The following is a 17,851-nucleotide window of genomic DNA, read 5'->3' as shown; positions in this document are numbered from 1 at the left end:
CCTTTTCAAATACATGTATATCTTTATAATGGCCAAATGATAACCTGTGGCTAGTCTCATAACTCAGGAACATTCCTTCAGGCCCTGGCAAACGTCTTTGAAAAGCGAACATGCAGGGACATAGTGTCCCTGCCTCTCAGTTCCTGTGTGGGGGCAGGAGCCTAACTTTGGTGGGCACCTTGCTCCCATCTGCAAAACTGTGTCCTGTCCTAAAGTTATGAGAACTTTATTTCTCTTCTGGATAAGCCAACACAGGCAGCCTCTCCAGTTACTGTAATAAAGTTGGGATGACCTGCGTGTGACAAGTCCTGTCAAGTGCTCTTACTTGAGGGCTAGTGATTATCTTGAGAACACGGTTGTACTGGGTTGTACTGGCTTGGCTGTGAGGGTGTGGCTATGAAACGGGAGATGCCTTTCTCTATTTGCAATCTTAGTGCATTGCCAGTGGGATGCATCACATTCTGGATGAAAGCTTATTCAATAATAAAACTGTTTTGTAATCAATCTCCTGCTTTTGTGGAGACGTTTCCTGGATTGGAGTTTGTTTTCTTTCCTAATTCTATTTCCCCAACAGTCGAAAGCAACCCAGGAGGACAGAGAAAACTTTGTCCAAGCTGAGTGTTGTAAGGCTTTAAATTTTCGGTCAAGGCTGCCAGGCTCTGAACTTTCATTTATTTGTTTGGGTGGGTGGGGTGGGACGTAGAACCGTGAGTGATAGCGGTAGGCTGTGGGTCCTTAGTTAAACAATCTAAAGCCCATGCCCTGTGGCAGGTCAGTAGTACACTTAGCAACACGTTGCTGTCTATGAAAACAAAGAGCATAATAGAGCTTTTTGGAAAAAAAGGTGATGTATGCATCACTTCCCCTCCTCGAGAGGTTATATCTCATTTCTCCTTCACGGATTTCCCCCTAACATTCCTGAACTGCATTCCCGCTCAGCAGCCAGGTCCCCAGGGACCTCCGCCCGCCACAGGAAGCAGCCCCACCCATCCAGTCCCCGGGGCCCTTGCGGTGGGACTACAACTCCCAGCATGCCGCGGGGACCTCGCGGGTCACGTGGGCGCCCGGAAACCCTGGCCGCAGGGCCGGGGGTGAGGTGGCGGCGGTGGCGGAGGCGGTGGGGGAGGCGAAGGTGGCCGGCAGGCAACGGACCCGAGCGGAGTGAACGGGAAGGCGGGGCGGAGAGCAGCGATCACTGCGGGTCTCGGGTGCGCAAGCCGCTCAGAAGGGGCTGGAACCCGGCTTAGGGCGGCGGGTTGGTGCGCCCTGGGGCGGGCAGGTCCGAGGGATGAGGCGGAGATTTGGAGGGCGGCGGCCGGTGGGTGTGGCGTCGCCGGCTGGGCCGGCCAGCCACTTGCTCCCTCCACCCCCGAGATTGGCCCCTCGGCCCCCGGTGCTGCGGGGCCTGGCGCGGCGGGCGAGGACCGCAGCCGAGGCTCCGGGAGGGCCCACGGGAGAGCGGGCGGCCCGGCCCGCGTGGCGGCGGGGGCTCTTGTGCAGTCTCGTAGTTTAGCCCAGGTAAGGGATACTTTTCAGGCAGGGTGGGGACTATTTTGGAAAGGATATACGGAGACCAAAGAGGAAGAAGAGGGTTAGTGGAGATTCTAGCTTTTGTTTTTTGATAACACTGCTCGCATTCAAGGAATTTGGTTAAACTAATTATTCGTCATTCCTTCAGTATTCTCATTTGCAGAGTGGGGTCTATTTTCACTTTTGACGGAGAGAGGACAATGGGAATGTGTCCTCGAGGCTTTCAGAAATGTAAGATTGTGGGTGATGTCGTAGTAACTTCACTGAAATGTTTATAGCGACAAGAACAAATTCCTGGGACGATCAAAATCTCATTTTTAATTGCCACCTTCTTTCTTCAATGCCTTGGTGCTTGAATTATTTCTTTCCCATTTTTTAATTCTCTATACCAAAATTTTAAATAGAAGTAGATGAATTATCCTATTTATCTCAAAATAAATAGGACAGGAAGGCCCCTAAAGATCATTTGCCACTCTCTTATATTCAAGATCTGGAAATATTGATAATATAAGTTCATTGATAACATCCTTACATGAATTGTTATTTTTTAAGAATATATTTTATTGATTATGCTATTACAGTTGTCCCAATTTATTCCTCTTTGCCCCCCTCCACTGGTTACCCCAATTCCCTCCAGCAATGCCCCCCGCTGCCCGCCCTGCCTTGGTTCATGTCCATTGGTCGTGCATATAGGTTCTTTGGCTTCTGCATTTCCTATACTATTCTTAACCTCCTCCTGTGTATTTTGTATGTACCAGTTATGCTTCTTATTCCCTGTACCTTTTCCCCCATTCTCCCCTTTCCCCTTCCCAGCTGATAACCCTCCATATGATCTCCATTTCTATGATTCTGGTCCTGTTCTGGTTGTTTGCTTAGGTTCCCCCCCCCCTTAAATTTAGTGTCGGTAGTTGTGAATTTGTTGCCATTTTAATGTTCGTAGTTTTGATATTTTTCTTAAATAAGTCTCTTTAACATTTCATGTAATTACGGTTTGGTGATGATGAACTCCTTTAGCTTTACCTCGCCTGGGAAGCACTTTATCTGCCCTTCCATTCTAAATGATAACCCTGCTGGGTGGACTAATCTTGGGTGTAGGTCCTTGTTTTTCAGCACTTTGAATACTTCTGGCCAGTCCCTTCTTGCCTTCAAGGTTTCTTTTGAGAAGTCAGCTGAAACTCTTAGGGGAACTCCTTTGTAGGTAACTCTGCTTTTCTCTTGATGCTTTTAGGATTCTCTCTTTTTGTTTAACCTTTGGCATTTTAATTACGATGTGTCTTGGTGTGGCCTCTTTGGGTACAACTTGTATGGGACTCTCTGTGCTTCCTGGACTTGTCTGTTTCCTCCTCCAACAGAGGGAAGTTTTCTTTTGTTATTGTTTCAGATAAGTTTTCAATTTCTTGCTCTTTCTCTGCCATCCCTGTGATTCAGATGTTGGTATGTTTGGAAATGTCCCAGAGGCATCTAAAACTATCGTCATTCTTTTTAATTTTTTTCTTCTTGCTATTCTGGTTGCATGATTATTTCTTCCTATGTTCCATCTCATTGATTTGAGTCCTGGCTTAATCCCCTTCACTGTTGGTTCCCTGCAGATTTTTCTCTATTTCACTTAGTGTAACCTTCATTTCTTCCTAGGACTTTTTTATTTTGTTGCTGTGCTCAGTGAGTTCTTTGAGCATCCTGATCACCAGTGTTTTGAACTCTGCATCTGATAGGTTGGTTATCTTGGTTCTTTTTTGAGATTTTGTTCTGTTCTTTCATCTGGGCCATATTTCTTTGTCTCCTTGATTAGGCAGCCCCCTTGTGTTGGTTTTTGTGTACTAGGTAGAGCTGCTTTGACTCCCTGTCTTAGTAGCATGGCCTGTTGTAGAATACACACCTGTAAATTGTGTGGGGTGGAGCCTTAGGTGATCGCTGAGGGGTTGGGGGCCACAACCCACTTCACCACTTGGTGGCTTTGTGTGGGGGGAGGGTTTGGAGAGGGGACAGTGCTGCTGCCTGGACCCTGGAGGTTTGCCTGGCACTCGCCCTGTGTGACAGGCGCTTTTCCACCTGTTGCCCTAGTGCTGCATCCCAGAGGGGGAGGGTCTGTGTATGTTTTAAGTCCTTGTGGATCCTTTAAGCAGAGTCTCCTGAAAATCCAGCAGTTTCTTCCACTGCCTCAACCCCCACTGGTATTTACAACCAGAAGTTATGGGGGTTTATCTTCCTGGTGCTGGAACTCTGGGCTGTGCGGTCCGGCCTGGGGCTGCGATTGCTAGCTCCCAAAATATCCCTCCCAATTTTTATCCACCACAGGTGAATGTGGGGACCGCATTTCTGCCCCACACTGTGTCTCTGCCCCTCCTACCCGTCTGGATGAATATGGCTTCTTTAAATCCTTGGTCGTCAGACTTCCATACAGCTCGAAACTCTGACGGTTCTGGGTGTTACTTGTTTTGAGGTTTAGCTGTAATTCTTTCTGTGGTTGCGTGAGGAGGCTAAGCATATCTACCCACACCTCTATCTTGACCGAAGTCTGTTATTATATCTTTTAAATAATTCATCAGCATGCCTGTGTCTCAAAACCAAAACAGATCATTGGTTTACTGTAAACGGATATAACGGAGGAACAGCTAGGTGGAAGAGATGCATGGGTGAGATGTGGGAAAAGGGCAAGGAGCCTGGGTGCCCTGCACCACTCTCCCGGAGCCTCCGCGTGTTCGCCAACCCTGTGTCCTGTTTGTGGACCGTTTACTGTGTACCCAGCTCTGTGCTAGGGACTCTCTCTAAATTATCTCATTTGATCTTTAAATAAGGACACTGAGGACCAAAGGATTTAAGTGGAGGGTCTTGGATTCCAGCTCGAACTTTATGCCTTGTCGTGGGCCACATGTGCCTTCAGATGACGTCATTCTTCTCTTAACCTTTGATTGCCTTCAGAAAATGACCCAGAAGTAGTACTTTAAAAGTAAACTCGGTGCACTGCCGAGTAGCCCTCCTGCTGTCGGGATCGAGTGTGTTACTGAAGGGTCCGTTTTGTCCCTATTGTCTAGGCGAGGGAAAGGCTTTATCTTGAAAACTAGTTGTTTTGGAATGTATTCAAAATAGGAAGGATGTGGTTTGAGGAACCCCAGAATAAGATGAGAGAATTTTATGGACAAGTGCCAGGTATTTTACATTTGTGGTAGTGAAGCAATTTCAGAAGAGGGAACAATGGCAGGGAAACTTCAGTTTTGAATACAAGGACTTACGTGGTGTAGGCAAATGGCTTCAAGTGAGATACTGTGGGATACAAGGATACTTGTGCCAGTGTTGAGCACCGGGGTGCTAAAGTACAGCATAGACGATGCTGTCAGAGTCGGTGAACTCAACTGCCGTTTTAACATTTTCACCTACATCTCTACGCTTTGAGGACACATAATCTTTGTACCTTGCAAACGTAAAAACAGGCTGGGGAGTGAAGTAATTGCCCATCTGATGCGCATCCATTTGAGCGTAGTATGTAAGAGAACCACTGTTACTACTCAGGGGCATTTTTTCCCCTCCTGGAGTTATAGCTCTAAGTTTAAAGTGAGATATTTCTAATTATTAAGCCCAGGCTTTCCAGTTATTGCCCAGACAGCCCCTCCTTCATCCTTAGCCCTTTTCTGCCAACCCCAGCTGTCCGCTGCTCCCCACCCCGTAGCCTCCCTGGTTCGCGACAGAGCACCGGCCGACGCAGGCCTGGGAGGCCGTGGCAAAGAGTCGTGCGTTTTTAGCTGAGTCTTGGGAAGCCACGGCAGCCTGTTACCCGAGGAGTGGCCGCTGATGCGTGCGGTAGGGTGCGTTCCTGGCTGGTGCGAGGGGAATGAGGGGCGGGCTACACGTGGAAACAGGGAAGCCGTGCAGGAGGCCGCGTGGCCGGCTCGGTGGGAGACACCCGCGGCCTGTCTTGGTGGTGGCAGTGGGGGCTTGGGGTGTGTTTTGGAGGTTATAGAGACTGGGCTTCATAATGGGTTGTATGTGGAAGCTGAGAGAAAAGGAGAAATGAAGGGTAAGGCCTGCTCACCTTGGGCAACGCGGAGCCATGGTGACACTGTTTGCGCAGGTCGGGCGCGGTGGGGGCGGGAGGGTGGAGGGTTGTTTTAGAGGCGGAGGGACGTGGGGGCCGAGCGTCTGAGCTAGAGCCGTAGATCCGGGAGCTGCTGCTGGCGGAGAGCCGTGGCCCTGGGTGGGAGGAGAGGAGAGAGCTGGGAGCTTACGGAGAGAAATGTGAGATCGCTGTCTTAGAGGTTGAGAAGGCAGAGATGATTAGGGAAGTGGAAACTTGCTGGGCAGTATTGCGCGCTCTTTGAGGTTTGTGGTTTTGAATCTAAAAAATGAAACCAGCGGCCTGTGTGATTTTTCTCTGGCCAAACCCCACTGCTTGGGCGCACGGAAAGAGGACAGAGGCAAGCAAAAGTAATGTCCCCTAAGGGAGATGGTTCGGACTCTGAGTTGGTAAAGAAGGAAATGAGGACAAGAGGAGGATAATGGATAAGGAAAAAACGGCGAGGTGACCGAGCTATAGGAGGCTTGCCGAGGTGAAAGGACTGCCAGGTGCGGTGAATGAAAACAAGCAGTTCTGGAAGGAGAGGGTGTTTGGAATCCAGTTTGAGGAGGTGATGCACTTACCGGTGATGACAGGGACTAGGTGTTGACCAGGAGTAGGTTTTTATTGTGGGAGAGAGGAAAAGATGAGTGGTGTGAAGACGACGGGACTGGACGGATCCGGACTCGATCAATTGATCGATCGATCGATCACCCCAAGGGTGTGAAATGAGGTGCAGTTGGTGGTGGAGAGAGAGTGAAGCAGGCGCTGTGTGCGGGGACACGGCGGCACGTGGCAGTGGTGGGGGATCAGAGGGTGACGCCGTCGGCGCCGTGCCCAGCAGTAAAGCCCAGGGTGTGAGTTTCAAAGAAGCTGTGGTTTGTGAGGAAAAGAAGGATTGCCCTTTTTTTTGAGAGACCTTGGAGGACTCGGATTGTATGGGGAAGCAGGAGTTGGCTACTTTATAACAAAGTTTATTGCACGAGTGTGTAGATACCCAGAGTGTGGTAACAGGCTGGGCCGGGTGAAGGCTGGGCCTCAGGAGGTGTCTGCTAGATGCTTTGCCTGTGTCGTTGCCTCTCCTGCCCCCCACTACCCCCCCCCCCCCCCCCCCGCCTTCCACTCTGCAGCCTACTTCTGCGGCGGTCAGCTTGCCACGGGGCAACTGCAGGTTTTACTGTTTGTGTTAGAATGGACTCTAAGCAGCTATAGAAAGTAAAAATTTTAGAATCTTTTGTGTTCCAATGCAGTGTTTATAAGGGGAAGATTGCCTTCTATCTGGACGTGTTACATGCAAAACCATCTTTCATTCAACAGTGATTACACAGCATGTTCCATCTGGAAAATACCTCGTATGGCTGATCTTCGAGAACCCAAAACAAGCTTCATTACAAATTAGATGAGTTAGTGATTTTTACCTTGCTTTGAAAAGTAAAACATGGTTCGGTGGTTTTGGATCTTTTTCGATGGCAAGGATCTTATTTTTAATAAGGTGTTTTTTTAAAAAGACAATTCTTGTTCTCTTGTTATAGTTGTATGTATGTTCAATAGCCATTGACTAAGAAAATACTAAATGACAACCTACTGTGAATTCAAGCTACTTAAATGAATTTTGACTTTATTAATTACAACAGCATTACCCACACTTGAAAAATTGAGACATTTGTTCGGCCTGCATGCAGAGCAGGAAGGGAAAAGGTCTTCTGGAAGTTGGATGTACTGGATGGGCTTGGACTTGGCGGAAACTCTTGTTTCCCTCCGCCCAGAGCTCATAGAGGATTAGAAATTACTCCTGTGATGGAGGGTATAGAAAGGCAAGGTATTATTATTATTATAATTACATAGGACCAGATGTTATAATAGTATTTATTTCAAGAGTCATTCTGCCAATAGCAAGTGAATGTTTAAAACCATTTCCCCAATGTACTTATTAAGCCTTTTCTCCCTTATCACTGCAGCCAAGGAAAAGGTGTTTTATTTTTATTTTTAAAAAATATTTTATTTATTTACTTTTAGAGAGAGGGAAAGGGAGGGAGAAAGAAAGGGAGCGAAGCATCAGTGTGTGGTTGCCTCTTGCACACCCCCTGCTGGGGACCTGGCCTGCAACCCAGGCATGTGCCCTGACTAGGAATCAAACTGGTGACCCTTTGGTTCACAGGCCGGTTGGTGCTCAGTCCACTGAGACACACCAGCCAGGGCAAGGTGCTTTATTTAGAAACTAAATGCAGATGGTCTCAAACAGCTTGTTTGTTATTAAATCTGTTAATGTAACTGTACACCCCCAAAACACAGCCACTGTTGCTGAAGTGATGCAGTTCTAATCTCTTGGAGTGTGCATTTTTGGAATTATTTTCCCTGATAAATTACTGAATTTCATAACCCATAACCTTTCCTGAGGTGTGAGTGTGTTCACAGAGCTATGCTGTATAAAGAATGGTTAAAGCTTCTGGTTGTTCCACTTGGATTTCATGTTTAATTTTGGGGATGGAGGTAAATTTAGCAGTCACACTAATAGCTCTCGTTTTTATAACTTCCTGGAATTACAGACAGAAAGTTGGTTACATTGTGTAAATGGAATTTTATAGTTTTACCCAGCTCATAATTTTGTTAACATTTTTCAGGGAGAATGGGTGAGTGAAGTTAGTTACATTCTGGTGATGTGGGATTAATCCTGGGCAGATCAGTGAGTAAAATAATCATCTTAATTCCTTGCATACATTATTTATCTTAGTCACATAACCGTTAGAAGAGAGGCCATTTTACAGGACACCATCTGCGATTCATAGAGATTGACATGTCCAAAGGCTCATAGCTAGAGAGTGAAACAGATGTAATGTTTATGAAGACTGGCCTTTAGTCTGGGTCTCTCAGCATTTAAAGTTTGGACACATCTACCAAGCTTTGGCGAGTGGAAACGGGAGTATGTTAGCAGTTGCAGAGAGAGCAGCCTTGAAAGCAAAGCTCTGTGACTTGCGAGTGTTAGTAGTGGGAGCGCCTGAGTTTGTCTCCTGCCTTCACTGTTGTAGTGTGTTTATCATACAAGTCACTTTGTTAATGTAATTTTTTCCTAATATGCAGATCAGTTATAGGACTTTTCCAGTGCTGTGGATGTTTCCCTCTTGATTATAAAAGTAATATACACATTTATTGTAGAATTTTTAGGAAAGTATATAGAAAATTAAGTTTACCCATAATCCTACTACCTAGGAGAACTAGTCTATTTCTTATTTCTTTGTCAATATTATGTAAACATAGAGATGATTTATGTCATAGCCTACTTTTTTATATGACATTTTCTCATAGTACTAAAAAATTAGTCCGTTGTGTTAGGTGATCATAAAATACTCGGCCATATGGATATACAATAATTTGTTTGACCATTCCACTCATTTCATGTTTAGGTTGTTTCTGCAGACTCCTGACTGGAGACATTAAGCGCAGATGCTTACTTTCTGCGTGGTTCCTCTCGGCCGTCAGAGAGCCCGGGCGCCGCTTTCAGGGGGGACTTCTCTTTGCGAGTAGTGGAGAGAGACGGCGGGTGGCGGGGCAGGGGGCTGCCTCTCTCCCCTGTTCCCTTTTGACGGACACAAGGTCATTTCTTTAAAGTAAAAAAGCTCCTTTGACACTTTGTGAAGACTAACTTTGTTTACTAGACCTGAATACGTCTTGTATTTCTTTAGGGATAGGTCCCTGGAAATAGAATTTTTGGGCCATAGGCTCTTGGTGAACTCGGTCGGCTGTCTTCCGGTAACACTGCACTCCTCTTCGCTTCCGCCGACATCCTGTGAGAGTCACACACCGTTTGGGCCTTGAGGCGCATTGACATCGATCTGTTTCCACTATGCAAACATTTTCTTGCTTTCAGTACCATTGTTTATATTACTAGTGAGATTGGAGCTTTTATTTGGTAAGTTTTATAGCCGTTTCATTTCTTCTGAGTTGTCCATTATCTTTGCTCATTTTTTTTCTGTTAAAATGAGTGATTTTTTTAAAAAAGTCAGCTTGTATGAGAGTTCTTTCTATTAGGGTGGACTGTTTGGTCAAGGATACTTTTTTTTTTATTTTTGGTTAAAGGACTAGCTAACTGCTATAAAGTATAATTATCCATGTGGTGTCAGCTAGTGCACATGATTTTTCTTTCAAGGCCTGATTATATGTTGACTGTTTCTAAGTCTAAATAATTCAATTTTTGGATAACATGCCTGTTTTTAGTAATGTTAATAATGTGCTTTGCCTTTCCAGAAGGAAGAAATGGTGTAAGTCATTGACTGTCCAAACCTGAAGGTCGAAGGCTGGAAGGAAGGTCGGGGAGAACATGGCCTGGCCGGACCTTTTTCGCAGAGGAACTCTGCTGTCCCGGCTCAGCCACCATCATGTCGTCGTGTTCCTGCTCACCTTCTTCAGGTGCGGGGGTTGCTGCGCTGTCCTCCTGGTGTTGTTTTGCCCTGGAGGGGGATGCTTTTTGCACGGCGATGCTTGTGCAGGGATTGGTGGGCTCTCATGAAACAGACTAGCTCTTCATCGGGTACTTTTCGATAGCTCTCGTACAGCAGTTCTTGAGGGGCTATTTTGCCTGCATTTGGCACTGTCTGGGGACATTTTTGGTTGTCATGCTACTTGCATCTAGTGGGTAGAGACCAGGGATGCTGCTAAACATCCTACAATGCACAAGACAACCGCCCACAATAGAGAATTTGGGGGCCCAAAATGTCAGGGGTTCTGTGGTTGAGAAACCCTGACCTAATATAATGGCCTTTATTTGTTAAAACCAAGAGCTTGAGAACAAAGGGCATATTCAGGGACTGCCCTTTGTCTCCCTGAGCAGGAAAGGTGGCGTGAGACAGGTGTGAGGAACTCGACTAACGGGGGAGATACCCGACGCGCTAGCGTGACCGCAGCGTTGTGTGTGTTGATGAGTCTGTGGCCCTCAGTGGCCTTTTGGAGTTGGGGCGTGTTGTTCATAACCCTGTGTCTCAACTGTTTTGACTATTTCTTCTGAATAGATTTTCTTCTTTATTGAAGGTACCACAGATAGGATGATGGTTTTTTATTTGTTTTATTTTAAGGTAGAAATGAGGGAGATGGTTCTCTAATTATGTAAGAGGTGATAGGCAGTTTTGGATGCTTGGTTTAGGGGGGATCCATCTGAGAGGGGTTGGGGGGAGCAGCAGTATGAGGAAGAGTCAGGAGTCCAGGGAAAAGCTACTGTGAATGGCTAGTGCAGTGAGCAGCCACTGTTTGCTAAAGACTTCCATTTGTTTTACAGAACTGAAACCATAATTTAAAGTGGGTTGGGATGAGTCACAGCTCTGTCTTCCAGGTCGGGATAAGTTACAGTTGAACTTGGGGGCTCATATTGAGGAGGACTAGTTATTTATTTCCTTTGCTTAGAAGAGACTATTTCAGCTGGTAGTCCTTATAAAGCAGTATTTTTCTCTCCCTTTTTAATTATTATTTTATTTTTACAAATACGTGTATTTAAATTTTATTTATTTTTATAGAGAGGGCAAGGGAGGGAGAGAGGGAAACATCAGTGTGTGGTTGCCTTTTGTGCGCCGCCTACTGGGGGCCTGGCCTGCAACCCTGGCATGTGCTTGGACGGGTAATCCAAATTGCGACCCTTTGGTTCCCAGGCCAGGTCCTCTTCCTTTTTTTAAAGAAAATAATTCTAAATTTGAATAAAACCAATAGGAGTATATATGTGATTTTACTGAATGCCGTTTTCTTTGCTATTCATTCAGCTGTACTTCTTCTCTTTTGTAGTTATTCCTTGCTGCATGCATCAAGGAAAACATTTAGCAATGTCAAAGTCAGCATCTCTAAGCAGTGGACCCCAAGTGCTTTTAACAAAGTCATTGAACCTGTAGAGGTAAGTAGAACAAAGTGCTGGGTTGGATTTAAGAAGGGAACTGTGCCCACCTCTGAATCCTTCTTAAGTTCTTCTGTTTTGTTGCCTTCACTTGCTTAGAACCCTGAAATGGCTTACTGTTCCCTATGGCCTAAAATCCAAACTCTTCTGCCTCATTTCTTAGCTTGCCCTGACTCAGTACCATTCCAACCAGCTTATTTTTCAGTGTTTTGAAATCACACAATCTGGCTAGCCATTTTTTCATTGAATTTCACGAGTACTGGGCTCATTTCTGTCCTTCAGATTTTGCTCCTGTTCTTTTGTTTGCTCTTCCACATATTAAAATTTGGACCAATTTAAAGTTGACAGATTTAAATTAAGGTTGAAGGTTAAAATAACTTCGAAGTTATTTAATCAATTGCTTATTGTCAGTCTCTCTTTCATAAACCCTATTCTAGGCACTAAGGATTAAAAAAATAAAAGCCCAGAGGACTAAAAAAAAAAGAAAAAAAAAAAGCCTGTCCTCATTGAGCATTCTGGTGGAGATGCTCCTGAACAACTTCTCTTGAATTTAACTTACCAGGAACTTTTAAGAGGAGGCGAGATGTTAAGAATAGAGGGCTAGACTTCTGGCAGATACTTGCTGGACTAGTGCTCTCTGCACAGCGAGATGACCTGTAAAGATCATTGCAGACCTTTAAGATGGCCTGGCCTTAGCGAGGTCATGTGCCAGTGTGGCATCTCTGTGGTTATTGAAAGGTGGCCACCCAGCCTCTGTTTTAAAACTTGTAGGGAGAGGAAACTTTCTGTTTTCTGAGGTGGACAGCTGCGTTTTTCTTCACCTCCCATCATTAGGAAGTTCTTTCTAGTACTGAGGCAGAAGTGTTCTGCTGTTGAGTTTGGAGCCATGCATGCTCAGCCTGTTTCCCCTGCACGACGGCCTGTTGAGGGGCTGAAGAGAACCTGTCTCCCTCAGTTTTTCTTGTTCAGGTGAAACATCCCTGGCTCCCTTGGCTGTAGTTCAGTGACACTGAGCACCAAGTATGGTGTTTCAGGTACAGTCTGACCAATATGCAGCATCCTAGGGTTTGGTTTAGGCACTAGATTTCTGGTTGTACTGCTAAGGCTGCCTTTGTGTTTTTGGTAACTCGGGTGGAGGTGCCCGGGACCACCCCCAGGTTGGAGGACTCACTGGGAGGGCCGACAGGACTTGGCATGGAGTTGCACTCAAAGCCGTGGTTTATTGCAGTGGGAGGACCGAGAGTGAAGTCAGCGGAGGGAAAGCCAGAGAGGGTGAGGCCTGGAGGAAACCGAGAGACGCAAGGATGTGCTTGATGCTTCCAGCGCAAGTCGGGTCAGCATGGGGGAGAGGCGTGGTGCCCCCGGTTTTCACCAGGCCGGGTCACCTGGGCACTCTCTGCCTGGCACATAGGAATATTCCACAGTCCCAGAAGGAGAGCAGGTGTTACGCATAAAACACATTGTTTGAACAGTGTAAGCACAGCAGCCAATCTTAGTAGGGGGTCACGGGAACCTGCTGGGATCAAGTTTGCAGACTGTGGGACAAGTAGGTCTTTTTACGGATAGCAGTCTCAGGCCTGCTATGTTAGCCCTGTCCTGCCAGGAACCATGGTACTTTATGAGCTTGTTTTGAACTTGCAGTAATTTTTCTGCTTAGATACTTACTTTCTGCTGCTAACATAGGTTCCACCATTCCGGTGGTTTCGAACCCTGGACTCAGTAGTGTGGATGGATTACGTAGACATCAAGCGCTGACTTACCCAGAGAGCCACATGCGTCTGCACCTGCCCTCATGGAGAGCGGCGCTGGCTTTCTCTCTGTAGACCTCTGGGTGCAGGTGGTTTTCCCGAGGGCCGCGGCTGGGTGCGCAGAGGCTGGGGCAGCCCCCGCCTCCTCTCCTCCTGGGCTCCCGGGTCCAAGCGCCTTCGCTCCATGTTCCCCTTGGGACTCTCTTTCTTGTCCAAAGTGGAAAGGTACTTAGTACCAGAAGTATATATAAAATGAGTCTGAACTCTAAAAATATTTTATATATAGTTAAGTATCTCTAAAATGCCTTAAACTGCATCCTCAAAAGGTACTTATTATAGTTTTTGTTTTTATGCATAGCTCTCTTAGGTGCTTTACAAAAATTAAGCAGACTCAGCCTCTGTACTTTGAGAATTTATAATGGATTCCCCTGACATGGACAAACATTGGAATATTAAGTGAAAATAGCATGAAATCTATGTTTATAGATAATAAAGAGGTAGTGGTTAAATCTATTATTTGGGGATAACTTGAATGAAAACTGTAAACAAAAACTTATTCTATTAAAAAAATCTTATTTCTCTAGGCAGTGTAGACCTTCCCTGAGAACAGTGTAAGAGAGTCTGCGTTCTCTCCGGGGGCGGGAGCGGAAGCAGGGCCCAGGATGGGCTCAGCGCCCGCCTCAGCCCCATCCGCAGCTGCTCTTCCTCAGACTCTCGCCTCCGACGGAGGGCAGGCCGCAAACACACCACCTGAGCTCGCCCCTGCGCACAGGAAGCGCTCTCGTGTCAGTAGTTCCCGCACCTCTGTGCACAGCCCTCTCTCGGTGACAAGCACTCTCACCGTGACCTTTTGAATGTGCCCACAATGTCATGCTTCCAGGAAGTGACCCAACAGTGGCAGTTGTAGTGGCTTAGTATAGCTCCTGCCCCCACAGAGAAGAAAACCCTACATGCACATGGGCAGGTACACTCACATGGCAACTGTGTGTACTTGTTGGTTAGGGGGGGCACTTAGTCATCTTTGTCGGTGACTTTCATTAAACATTGGATGATTCACTATGTGCACTTGGACCATTTCTCACCTACTGGTAGAGTCATCTTGATCGGAGCTGTATTATTGACATACTTTCTTCATGGGCTTTTTTCTGTTAACCTATTTTCTGAATTTTTTTGTTAGGCCTACTTTGTTTTTTAGTTTTTGGTTCTGCTTGGTTTACACCTGTAGGCAAGCAGAAATGTATTTCAGTTGAATTCCGGCAGTGAAGCAGAAAAAAGCTGTTTGCAGTCGGTCAGTTCCTGGGAAAGCCACACCTGTGGGAGTTTTGTTGGCTTCTTGCAAGAGTAAAGAAAACCCTGAACTTGCAGCAGCTGCTTGAGGCCCCAGGTCTTTAGGTCACATGGCTGCGTGCCCAGCAGGACTTACTCCTGGGTCCTGTTGAGCCCAGGGGACACCAGGGATCAAAGATTGTGGTTAGATGGAAAATGTGGCAAAATACCCAGTTGGAGATAGTTAGGGCCCCAACTGGCACACAGAAATAGTGATCCAATTAGCCGTGTGAGCTGCTTTCTCGTCAATCATGAAAGCAAAGCCTGAAGTTTGTTAAAGTTAGCAGCCTGGTGCCATGAGCCACCCAGAAATGAGTTCCAGTACTTTTGAATCACACGTATATATTCCCTTACAATTTGGGATTTTACTTTCTTCTAAATGTATATGTATTTTTAATTGCTCATTGTGATTTTTCTTTTTACTATTCTTTTTTTTAAAAAAAGATTTTATTTATTTATTTTCAGAGAGAAGGGAAGTGAGGAAGAGGAACTGATTGGTTGCCTCTTGCACACCCCCGGCTGGGGACCTGGCTCCATAACCTAGGCATGTGCCCTGATTGGGCATTGAACCGGCGACCTCTCAGTTTATAGGCCAGTGCTCAATTCACTGAGCCACACCAGCCAGGGCTCTTCTCACTATACTTAAGTCAAAATTTCCCTTCTTTAACAAGCTGTCTCAGAAATCATTTAGTCCAGCAGCAGTTCATGAACTTTTCGATTATGTGGGTTTCTATTCATAGATATTTCTAGAAATTAAAACTGAGAAATTGAAAAAATGCTTTAGTTTTTAAAGTTATTTTCAAATGGATAAATATACCCAAAACATTAACATGAATGTCATTTGATGAAAAAAATGACTTTCAAGACAAAAAAATATCACTTAATGATGAGACTTGCATTGACACATTTTTGCAAATCTCTTCATATCTGGCTGAAAAGAAGACAGTGGGTTTTCATGTCTACCTCTGAATTCAGTCTCTTGCAACATGATCCTTTCAAGTCTCCGAAGAGAGGCTGGCTTCCACAGATACGTCTTGGAAAAGGGGGAAGTATTTTAACAGCCTTTTCTGTTAATTGTAGGTATTTGTCTTTGATAACTACACCAGAATTTGACAAGTGACAATTTCTTAAAGGGTAGTTGCAATGTGGAATCTGAAACTGTATTAATTAACTTTTTATAACCTTACATTAAGATCCATTTGTCTATCTTGTACTTTAAATGAATCTTGAAGTGACAGCCTGGTTTCATTCTTCTTTGAGGAAGTATCTGCCAGATACTGAAATCTGCCAAATATTCAAACACTCAGGGAGGGGCGCCGTGTCTGCCAGTCATTCTTTCAAGCCAGAATGACATGCCCGCTCGTGGCTCAGGCCGCTGCACGAGCGCTCCCCCCGGACAGCCCTCTAGCCTGTGTGCAGGGTGTTGACGGGTACCTTCCCCTGCCTCCTGCAGCTGGCTCGCAGTAAAATAGGTTTGCTCCTGGGCCAGATTCGATACAATTAATCATTTTTACTGCTTCATCAAGAACCTTGGGAAGTGAAATTGACTTTTTTCCCCTGTGAGTGTGGCAGTGAAGAACACAGTGACTAATACAGCGCGCTGTAGTGTGACTGCTTGGTTCATGCCCATGCACAGCATTTTCACCCCCCGCAGCTTTTGCGCCACAGATGGAAAAGTTGAAGGGGAAGGAAAGTGGCTTTTAGCACAGTAGTCCCCCTCACCCATAGGGCGTCCACGTTCCAGCACCCTGGTGGCTGCTGGAAAAACTGTGGATAGCACCAACCCCTGTGTTTTCAGTGCTTTTTCCTATATATATGTACTTGGAATAAAGATTAATTTATAAATTAGGCACATTAATGGATTAACAACAATAATTATAAAACAGAACAATTAACAATATACTGTAGTAAAAGTTATGTGAATGTGGTCTCTCTTCCCCTCCCTCCCTCCCACCCCTCATGCTCACACATGCATTCCGTTCCCCCGCCCCCCAAATACTGTAATACTTCGGGCCTTGGTTGACCTCAGGTAACTAAAACTTTGGAAAGGAACACCTTGGATAAGGGGGGCTGCTATGTTATGTGAATAGTTTTGACTATGGTTGGGGGAGGCTACTGTATTTTGTGAATGGTTTCCACCGTGGATAAAGGGGGAGGGGCCACTGTACTGTGTGAATGGTTTTAATCGTGGATAAGAGTGGGGGGGACTGCATTGTGTGAATGGGGGTGGGGTGGGGTGTGTGTGTGTGTGTGTGTGTGTGTGTGTGTGTTTCCCATCTGCAAAGTGACTATTTGCTCATTTCAGCTTCACCAGGTTCCTGTATGGGAAGGGGCTTTGAGAAACACAAGCGCGAGCAGATGCCAGCGCGCACTGACACTCTCTTGCTGTGTTTCTGCAGATCTGGAGCGACAACCACTTGTTTCCCAGTGCAGAGGAGGCCACTCTTTTCCTCGGGACTCTGGATACTGTTTTCCTCTTCTCCTATGCCGTGGTAAGTTTTAGACTTCCAGGGTGTTTAAAGAAAGATGTGAAAGGAAATGACTCCAAGCTCTATGAAGTTTCTAAAAGATTTTGAGTTTGCTGACTGAGGAGAGATCACTATTGGCTGAAGTGTGTATTTTGTGTCCTTCTCATCCATTCATTCATTTGACACTGAGCACCTAGCGTGTGCCAGGTACTGTTCAGTCAGTGAGGATTCGTCAGGGGACAACACAGGAAAAGTCCCCGCCTTTATAAAGCTTATATTCATGGGGTGGGAGTTGAGCGAGACAAACGGTAACAAAATGCAATAAGTAGGTAAATTATAAGGTATGTTTCATGGTGGTGAGTGCTGTGGAGAAAAATAAAGCAGGGAAAGGGGAATAAATAGCTTGCGGGGTGGGGGTGTGTGTGATTAAGCAGGGTGGCTGGGGAAACCTCGAAGACAAGGGGAAGTTTGAGCAGAGGCCTGAAGTGGGGAAGCGAGGTCAGTGTGTCTAGATGTTTACGCTGGAGGAGCAGATTTCAGAGTCCTTTCCATGTGTGTGGTTTTTTAAATTATGAGACTGGCTGAAATCACCAAGAGAGCTGGGGACAGAGAAGAGGTGTGAACGCGGGGCCGTGGGTTCCCAGCATTTGGAGGAAGGGAGATGAGGCCTGGGCGGGAGGCTGGGGCCAAGCGGGGGGTGCGGGGGAGAGGAGCCCTGAGAGCGCCGCGTCCCGGGAGCCAGGCCAGGGCGGCGGTGGCGCTGCCACCATCGAGTGCATCTTCTCGGACTGGGGAGCCAGAGTGCCTGCCTGTGGGGACGCCTGTGCTGGCTTCTGGGTTAGAGCTAGGGGGCCGGTGGTGG

The 17,851-nt window shown here is 46.2% G+C and overlaps 1 protein-coding gene across 4 annotated transcripts in view; it reads left to right on the top strand.

Annotated features, from left to right (window-relative positions):
• Window positions 1-1,072: 1,072 nt before the first annotated feature.
• SLC37A3 (solute carrier family 37 member 3) overlaps window positions 1,073-17,851 on the top strand; it is a 42,158-nt gene continuing 25,379 nt past the window's right edge. Inside the window, exons 1-5 of one of the 4 annotated variants that reach the window (XM_054564549.1) lie at window positions 1,103-1,208; window positions 9,259-9,485; window positions 9,821-9,982; window positions 11,342-11,447; window positions 16,921-17,013. In XM_054564549.1, coding sequence (XP_054420524.1) covers window positions 9,894-9,982; window positions 11,342-11,447; window positions 16,921-17,013 — 288 coding nt within the window. In that variant the 5' untranslated portion in view covers window positions 1,103-1,208; window positions 9,259-9,485; window positions 9,821-9,893. Of the gene's footprint in view, window positions 1,209-1,363; window positions 1,519-9,258; window positions 9,486-9,820; window positions 9,983-11,341; window positions 11,448-16,920; window positions 17,014-17,851 lie in introns of those variants that run through there. The other 3 variants (XM_054564550.1, XM_054564552.1, XM_054564551.1) reach the window with 3 other exon arrangements.

This window comes from Pteronotus mesoamericanus, unplaced genomic scaffold (genome assembly GCF_021234165.1).
Source record: "Pteronotus mesoamericanus isolate MK-2021 breed Mesoamerican mustached bat unplaced genomic scaffold, CSHL_Meso_final scaffold_85, whole genome shotgun sequence".
Classification (NCBI taxonomy): Eukaryota; Metazoa; Chordata; class Mammalia; order Chiroptera; family Mormoopidae; genus Pteronotus; species Pteronotus mesoamericanus.
The sequence above is the reverse complement of the archived record's forward strand: the minus strand, read 5'-3'. Positions and strand labels throughout refer to the sequence as shown.